A 9,390-nucleotide genomic window follows, 5' to 3' on the forward strand; every position below is an offset into this window, starting at 1 on the left:
GCATAACTATCGATCTGCTCCAAGTGGCCAAGCGAATTGGCCCGCAACGCGAAGCCGCCGAACACGAAGATCTGTCCGGGGAGGAAAGTCTCACCCTGGGCAGCGTCGTTAATGATGACCGAAGGAGCCATCGAGCGACGTCATAGAGGAACTCTTAATGAAAGCATCAATGTCGGTGTCAAAACCGGCAGATCTCGGGTAGGGGGTCCCGATCTGTGCGTCAATGGTGATGGTAACAAGAAGTAAGGGACACAAATGTTTACCCAGGTTTGGGCCCTCTCGATGGAGGTAAAACCCTACTTCCTGCTTGATTAATATTGATGATATGGGTAGTACAAGAGTAGATCTACCACGAGATCATAGAGGCTAAACCCTAGGAGCTAGCCTATAATGGTATGAATGCAAATGTGATCGGCCTTCTAAGGACCAACCTCTCCGGTTTATATAGACACCGGATAGGGCTAGGGTTTACATGGAGTCGGTTACAAAGAAGAAAATATAATATCCGGATCGCCAAGCTTGCCTTCCACGCCAAGGAAAGTCCCATCCGAACACGGGCCGAAGTCTTGAGTCTTTATCTTCACGTTTTAATAGTCCGGACGTTGTACACAGTCCGGCTGTCCGGATACCCCCTAATCCAGGACTCCCTCAATGGACACTAGAGACTATCAGATTGTGTTGATGGTTGCTCAATGGATAGCGGCAAACAAAATAAAGAGGAAGCATGCGGGGTCATAGATGGGTCGTGTGGCATTTTACTGGAATAGAGTCGCCGATCGTGATAAGATTATGGTCGACTACTTTGTGCCCGGTTGTACCTACCATGGCTACAAATTCTGGCGACGCTTCCATATGTCTGAATAGTTGTTTCATCAAATTGGTGATAACATGTAAGACGAATAACCGTTCTTCAAGCAACGGATAAATATGTCGGTCCGCTAGGATTTTCTTGTTTCCAAAAGGTGACCGCAACATTTTGAATGTTTGCATATGAGTATCTTCGAATGACTGAAGATATAATCATAGTATGCACGAAGGTGTTCACTTATCCTATGGTTAGGGTTTACTGTGAGCACCAAATGCCTAGAACACAGAGAGACTTTTAGTAGGGAATACATGAGGTTGGCCTGAGATGTTCAGGGATATTGAATGTATCCATTGGATGTTGGAAGAATTCCCCTGCGTCTTGGCATTGCCGCCATGATCCAACAATTATTTTGAAAGCAGCTGACTCCGAGAATATATGAATTTGACATTGCTACTTTGGATTGCCTGGATCTCATAATCAAATTTTAGTCGGTTGATCGGCGCCTATCACTCGCCAATTATGTTATCCTTTATTACTGATGAATCGCGCTGTCTCTTCAAAAAGAAAATACTGATGAATCATTCATCGGGCGAGCAGAAAAGCAAGCAACCTCAACAGCGCCCGACGAAGTCGGCCACGACGGCGAGCTCCTTGACGGCATTGTCGCAGCCGGACTTAAACAAGTAGACATGCTCCTCGCCCTTGGTCTCGTGGAACTCGACCTCTCCGTCCCATCCGCACGCCTTTATCCCATCCGCGTACTCGCGCGCCCTGTCCACGAACCAGCAGAGCTCGGCCGTGGTGACCAGCACGCGGTCGCACCCGAGCTGGCTCCACTCCCCGGGCGACGTCGCCGGGTTGATGTAAGGGTGGTCGGGGCCGAAATGGCTGCCACAGGCGACGTCCCACAAGCGCTCAAACTCGCCGCGGTAGGCGGCATCCGTGGGCTCCCCGCCCACCCGCTCTGTCCCCCAGAAGTAGGACTGCAGGAGCGCGACGCCGCTTACACCGTCGCCGTAGTCCTCGATGCGTTCCTTCCGCAGCCTTATGGCCGTGTTGTGCGCGATGTTCCCACCGGCGCTGTCGCCGGCGAGGACGACGCGGGAGGCGTCGCCATGCGCCGCGAGCCACGGCTCGGCGCCGTCCGGGCGGCACGAGGCGACGACCGCCTTAAGCGCGGCGAAGGCGTCGTCGTAGGCGGCGGGGAGGCGGTCCTCGGGAGCGAGGCGGTAGTCGACTGAGACGACGACGGCGGGCGCCGCGGCGGCGAGCGACGCGGTGTAGGTGTGGTAGAACGGGGAGGCCGGGGTTTGGACAAGGAAACCGCCGCCGTGGAAGTAAACGACGACGGGGAGCTTCTTGCCAGGCTCCGCGGCCGGAATGTACAGGCGAGCGGAGATGTTGGCAGAGGCGTCGAGGACGACATCCTTGGAGACGACGCCATTGGCGGGGTCCCCGGAGGGGCAGGGCGGGACGGTGTTGGTGTCGGTGCCGTCGAAGCGCTCGACACGGCCGCTCTTGTACACGCGCACGACGCCGGGCCTCTCGTACTCGATGATGTCGGAGCCAGGGTCCATGACGCCGGCCTTGGCTTGAAGCTGTGGATCGGAAGCGGAAATGGCCACTTCGTTATGTAGAGACCTGCTGAATCAGGCTGGCCCCTAGACAGAACACAGCACCCTGACAAGCACCCTGACAAGCTACAAAACTCCAAAACAAGCAAAATTCGTCATGAAACCACCAGCAATCGTAGCAGCCTCCATATTTATTGGCAGCATCAACCTTCAGCCTCCCAAGTCCCAACCGTGGGCAACATACCTTTTGCTTTTGGTGCTCTGCAAGACTGCAACAGAGGCAAGCAGAGAAGATTGGTGCTAAGGCTGGTCACAATGGGGAGGAACTTAGGAGTAACATCACACACTCTAATACAACTTTGCTTATGTGGCACATATTTAATGAAGAGAAAGGTGTTTGTGGTAACTAGCTAAGTTACCGGAACATCACACACTCCAAGAAACAATGAGTCTATAACCTAATAAATACATCGTTATATGACACTACATAGATGTTCCTATTCACTATGGAGGTAGTAATATAGTCTAGGGAAGTGTGTAAGTTACTAGCTTATGTTCTTGTCCATTGTGACCAGCCTAACCAGATTGAAGGTGGTGAGAATAGTAGTAGGGCGGTGGACCAGCACCACCAACTGTTTCTCCATAGAATCATTGTTAAAGAAAAGTACTACTCCTGACCTAACATTGGAGTGTATTGTTGGATTAGGTGATATGTTGTTCGGAGGTTTCCACTGGCCTTGGCTCACCTGCGCACCCTACTGGAGTAACTAGTGGTTGGGGCCCGCCAATGGCGGGCCTCCTGAGTGCGTACTTGTGGCACACTTGCCTTGCTGAAGCACCTCATTGCACCTTTAGGGTGTCCATATTCACATGAGTTCATACACATTTATTGTCAAGTAACATGGAATAGTTTTTGGTATAAATCATAAAAATCTTACTATCCTGGTGGTGTTAGTTGCTCCAAGCACAGTGCACATCTAAAATGCAGTACTTAACTAAAATAAGAAAATTGACAATATGAAGTCCCATAACAGTATGTACATATGTAGCTGTATTAGAAATTTAGAATCAAGATAAAATCAGCTAATTTATTTACAAATAGCAAAAGACCAGAAAGTCCTGGCTCGCTCAACCATGTTACACCACACATTTCTCTCTGCTACTCCATACAGCAATATGATACTGACATTGCCAGTATTAAATCAGACACATCCATTACTACAGATTAAATTTCACTTCTACAGTGACCATCTCCATAATATCTAACCAGACATCGTCTCAGATTGTCTACCAACTTGATTCACTTTTCATGCCACCATCGCGGACCATACAAACATACATACATCAAACATCAATGCCATTATGTCAATGTGTTCATCTTAACCAATGTTCACTATGGTTCATGTGCCCCAATGAACTAACGATTGTTAGCGTAAGTTTTCTTTACCGGTAAAAAAGAATCACAAACACTTGGCAAAGCACCGCAATGTTTCAGCACAAGAGATCCTTAGATACCAGAACCAAGCAACACAATCAATCCTAGTGTCCAAGAGAACTGCAAAGCAATCTTGCGCAATATAGGCAGCAAAATTTGCATTAGATAAACAGGAACCTAATCTCTAGAAGGCACCGACATGCACCCATGTAAGTGCCAGCTTCTGTAACTACTAATAATAGTGCTTCGTGCAAATGGCTTAGAGCGGCATGAACATTTCTTGTATCATCTTCCAACATAGCCACATTTATGTTGGTAGCAGCTGAACCTGGATGTGAAATCCCACAATAAGTAGATAAATCACACAGTTGACATATGTTCAGGAAGAAGATATACCTCTAGGTATACAAGTCAACCAAAACAGATAACAAAAATGAGCAAGTGGATGATGTATGAAAGAAGGTTATTATCAAACAAACATTCTCTTATATATACAAATCAAGTATGGTATCAAAGACATCTAGTTTGAAATGTAAGTAACACGCTAGTACTATGCTTGTTTCTATCCTATTCCCAATCACACCTCCTATCTCTCTGGTGCCATCTTTGGCTTTCAACATATGTTAAAGGTTAAAGGTTAGCATGAGATTAGTGACACGAGCCCTTGAATGATGCAAATAACATAACAACAAATTCAAACTTGTCATTTCACCCGCTTGTCAGTCATATTTGTCAAAGCTAGAACAAGGGAACAACTTCACATAAGCTTCGAAGTATGCTACTCTAGACGATATGACAAGCCTAGTGTACATTTTGTGCCCAAGAAAATTCTTCATCATTCCTATAGGAGCCAAAAGGTGTGATTAGGCATCTATTTTTGCCTTGTGTTGCAGGCCTAGTTATCTCGGTCTTTCAGCTTTACGGATATTACAAGATGGAATTGACTATAGTTTGGCAGTAGGCACCATGCACCACATGTACCTAAACCATTTGTACATATTCACCACATCGTATATATACATATTAGAGCCAAATCAATAACCACACATATGGCAAAGGAGACATCTATGAGCATCTATCAAATTGACAAGACACCAATCAACACTTAAAACCTCAACATATAACAACAACAACGTCAACCACAGATAGAATTCACCCACCAAATCTTCATCATAAAAATAAAGACTGTAATTACTATGAAGCTCTAATATCAAACTGTAAGAATGACAACCAAGACACAGATGGTATTCGATTCCTCACAGTTATAGGGAAACTGCACAGGAGAAATCGAAAAGCATGAACCTTACCGGTGCTATCGTAGTAGTCATTGAGAGCTCAATGGTACATGGACTCATCCAATCTGAACCAGTTGGTGACATACTCGTATAGAATTGCATGCACTGCAGCAACCAAAAGAATCTCTATCTAGCTTTTGTGCGTAGAGGACAAATGCTTAGTTCTTTACTCTGCCAATATAAATACTATCAGCAAGGCAAAGAATTCAAACTAAACTATTTAAGAAGAATGAGCAGGCAACACACCAAAACTGAACTATGTAAGAAGAATTCGAACAAAACTATGTAAGAATAGAACATCGATAGTGAAATTTTATTAAGATCAACCAAGCCTTTATATGAAGCATGCATTCTGATTTACTCTTGGAGAATCCTAATGATTTACATTATTTCCTTTGTATCACAATAAAAAATGAATTCGACAAAGAGTAAAACAACTACCTAGACTTTGTCAGATTACTTATGAAGTATCAAGACGACAAAAGAATGTCAAGAACAGATGCAAATAAACAGAAATGGTGTATTTTCTTCACATGCCAAGTCACAGGGATACTAACACATGCCCCAAACTTTGGTGCTTATGACTCAGTAGTTAGTAAATAGTGACCCATCCGAAGATGGATAATTTAATGTAGAAGCACTATTACTGGTTTAGAATGTGCACCTTTTGACAAGTTCATGCATTATTGCATGAGCTTTAAGGTCCATCAATCAAACAGATCCCAAGCATAGGAGAATTGAAAGAACTCCTAGAAAAAATGGAAAGAACAAAGGACATGTGTCATGGCTTCTCTATTTGAATCCCAATTAGCATAATAAGGAGACAAGGAAAAGCATATTCTAAACTATGTGATATATCATGCATGTAAATATTTGAATCCCATCTATGGAACTAAAAAAATGAAATGAAATCATCCAACAATTTTAGATGTGTGCAACAGATTAACTATACTATCCATCTTCTTTTCCTTGTATATCTTGATTTGCTCTAAAATCTAGCATCATATACCAGTTAGCCTTTACTTATTTGTCAAGGACTCGATATACATGCCTATTCCTTTCAAACTTCATATTATACCATGATAAAGAAAGGAGAAGAGAAAATGAACCTGGTGATCCACATAGGCTATCCCCTTTCCGATTAACTCAATTGCCTGCTCGTATAAAGCTTGAACATAAATCGCTTGTATATGTGACTTTGAAGGGCTCCCATCCCATTCATTGGACTAACTCCTCAATGTGGTTTATATATTTCTTCTTTTCAGCTTCTGCCGTTGTGTCACTAAACTTGTTGTTCAGATAGAATGAGATTGCAAAAGAACTAATACAGAAAGAATTCTATGTAAGCATACCAATTAGATGACCTGCTTAGCCTTGCAATCCAAAATCCGGCCTGAGCTGCAGCAAAAACAACACCAATTATCCTGAAATAAGGCATCATCACTGAAATTATAATATCTTAAATGGAGAATCTTGGAGATATACTGTAAAACATTTTTTTTGCTGGTATAGAGTTTAACCTGCAAAGGGAATCTGAATATCTGATCATATGCCACTTTGAACTTTGGTACTTCATCGTATAATATTTATAATAAATTGTACACTCAGCAGGAAAATAACACTCCATAGCAGCCCTGGATTCTATGAAGACAAATCCTGGTCACTTTAGTTGCTGGTGTAAGAATCTTACGGGTACCCAAAACCACTCCATAGCAACCATAGATTTATGGAAACAATCGTTGGTGTAAGAAATCTTGTGGACTGGACACACAAACCCTAGCTACGAAATTATGAAGGAATCAGAAAGAGCTCAGAGGGAAGGGCGGAGAAAACAACTGGTGGCGGCGACATGGCCATGGTTGGGCCGAGCCACTTTCCTTGTTGCCATCTGTTGTTCCCGTGGAGAAGAGACGAGGCGGAGGCAGCAACCGAGATCAACAAGGAAGAGATGGCGCGATGGAGACCCATTAGAGGACGAGTGCGAGCGGCGAAGGGAGGGAGGTGGGAAGGGGCGCACCAGATCGGCCATCTTGGTGATCCCCTCGAGGCGGCAGACGTTCTTGATGTGGAGGCGGTGGAAGGAGATGCGCCCCATGACGTGGGTCGGGGTGGGTCGACGAGGTGGCAGATCTTGTCGCAGTAGACGTCGATGGTCGAGGGAAGAGGGATGAATGCACGAACTGCTCGAGCTCCTCATCCGTCTCTCCAGCGCCGCGTACGAAGGTACGAGGACGACGACGGCGCGCAGACGGCCTAACTCGGGGAAGGAGCGGGTCTGAACAGGGGCCCTTCCTCCGGTGGGCAACGACGGAGCAGCAGGTACGGGGGCGGCGGCGGCAGCGGCGGCGGCGCTAAACCTAGCTCGGAGGCGAGACGAGAGGAAGAGTCGCTGCCCAATCCCCTTAGTGACGTGTACGATGCCATTTTTTCCCTTTTGTTATTCTTCTCAACGAAAGCCCAGCACGAGCCCCACAGAAAACGAGCAGGTCGCGACTCGTTCGTCTCCTTGTGCCGACGTGGACATCGCGAGAAGGCATCCTTAATGCACAGCTGAATGGTTTTAATAGCGTTAGGAAATTCCAGCCAAATTTGCAAAAAAAAAAAAAGGCAACCAAGAAGTCCTATAATTACACTTAGGTCAGTAACTCCTCAGCTGATCGTTCGATATACAAAGGAGTGCGCAAGTGCTCCTGTGACTCCGAACGAAAATGTCTTGGAGACTCCAGCTGATTAGAGTTTTGCAACGGCTATCTCAGAAATTGAGCGTGGTGTTTGAAAGGATGTGGTTTGGAGGCTCTTGGCAACATAAATGCAGAGAGATAGTGGCAAAAAAATGAGAGGCTTTTTGAGTGGTTTTACACTTGAGAAAGAAACTCATCATCACATTCTCCATTGTTAACATGTGTACATGTACATAGGTCTGGATTTTATATGCAATATTTGTAGTGTCTGTCTCCTTCTGTATGTACGTGTATCTTAGAAGACAAGATACCGGTCGCACCCCTTGTACCTATATATATGTGCCTAGTGCACGATCAATCAATTATCGATGCACCAAATCATTCTCCACATGGTATCTATCGCAAGTCGATCCTCCCGCTTCTGCTAACCCTAGCCGTCGCCTCGGGCCGCCGCCGCCGCCGCGATCTCCCGCCGCCGCCGCCGCCACCACCACCCCTTCTCCCCGCGCGCCTACTTCCCCCGCGCGCCCTCTCCTCCACGCCGCACCGCCCTCCCGCCACGCCGCCAGTCCTCCACCGCCGTGCCACTTCTCCCAAGCCGCGCTGCCTCCCTCCCCGCGACCTCACAGCCATGTCGTCCAACGCCTCCACATACTCCAACCCCTTCGCCGTCAACCCTGCTGAGATCCGCCATCAACGTTCATGCATGCGTCCCCGTGGTCCTCGACGCCTCCAACTCCACGTACTTCGCGTGGAAGACGTACTTCTCGCTGCTCTTCGGCGAGAACAACCTCATGGGTCATGTGGATGGCACCGTGGACTCCCGCGCCATGGTGGACGACGCCGAGTGGACCGCGATCGACGCCACGATCATCCGGTGGTTCTTCACCACCATCTCCAAGGACTTGTTCCACACGGTCGTGAACGTCGGCGACGACGCCCACGCCACGTGGGTCAAGCTAAACGGCCTCTTCACCGACAACAAGCTTCAGCGCCGCGTTTTTTTGCAGCAGGAATTTTTTGACTGTCACCAGGATGAACAGTTCCCATTGATGACTACTGCCGCCGCCTGAAGACGTTGGCAGATGAGCTTCGTGACATTAGAGCCAAGGTGGACGACGACCTCCTCCTCAGTACGCTCACTGCCGGCATCAACGAGGACTTCGGCAACGCCGCCTCCAACCTCACCTTGATGCCGGAGCCCTCCTTCCCCAAGTTCGTGGCGTACTTGAGGTCGGAGGAGCGCCGGATGAAGGGGGTCAAGAAGCGTGTGCAGCCTCACGCCCTCGCAGCCGGCACCTCACATGGCGCCCCTCCGCCGGCCGCCCCACCCGTGCCACGCCAGCAGCCGCCGCCCCCCGCGCCTCCGGGGTACTTCCCCCTCCCGCCCCTGCCTCCTGCCCCTCCCGCTGCCCCCAAGCAGCCGGGTGGCGGACGCCGCGGCAACCGCCACGGGGGCGGCCGCAAGCAGCAACAGGCACCGGGGAGGCCCTCGTCAGCAACAGCAGCAGGTGACTCCCCCATGGATGTACGCCACCAACCCGTGGACCGGCGTCGTTCACGCGTACTCGATGTTGGTCCCTCGGGCTCCGGCTCC

General features: G+C 48.0%; 1 protein-coding gene and 1 long non-coding RNA gene across 3 annotated transcripts; both read right to left on the reverse strand.

The window, feature by feature from the left end:
* Positions 1–926: 926 nt before the first annotated feature.
* On the reverse strand, positions 927–2,511 carry LOC123094698 (probable carboxylesterase 12). Its single transcript, XM_044516640.1, has one exon. It carries the CDS (start codon positions 2,383–2,385, stop codon positions 1,420–1,422), a length of 966 nt encoding a protein of 321 aa, XP_044372575.1. The 5' UTR covers positions 2,386–2,511; the 3' UTR covers positions 927–1,419.
* A 1,357-nt stretch (positions 2,512–3,868) lies between these two features.
* On the reverse strand, positions 3,869–6,391 carry LOC123094699 (uncharacterized). 2 transcript variants are annotated; one of them, XR_006445925.1, is made up of 3 exons: positions 6,222–6,391; positions 5,777–5,861; positions 3,869–4,145 (listed from the first exon to the last, which is right to left on the reverse strand). It is a non-coding gene; the product is annotated as an uncharacterized lncRNA (long non-coding RNA). The 2 variants fall into 2 exon arrangements; XR_006445923.1 differs by lacking the exon at positions 3,869–4,145 and adding an exon at positions 5,117–5,283 and having other exon boundaries at positions 6,222–6,389.
* Between the last annotated feature and the right edge of the window lie 2,999 nt (positions 6,392–9,390).

The sequence above is a fragment of the Triticum aestivum genome, chromosome 4B (genome assembly GCF_018294505.1).
Source record: "Triticum aestivum cultivar Chinese Spring chromosome 4B, IWGSC CS RefSeq v2.1, whole genome shotgun sequence".
In the NCBI taxonomy this organism is placed as follows: domain Eukaryota; kingdom Viridiplantae; phylum Streptophyta; class Magnoliopsida; order Poales; family Poaceae; genus Triticum; species Triticum aestivum.

What these genes read in the sequence shown, in the direction of transcription:
- LOC123094698 (XM_044516640.1), bottom strand. Translation starts at nt 2,385, where the DNA reads ATGGACCCTGGCTCCGACATCATCGAGTACGAGAGGCCCGGCGTCGTG.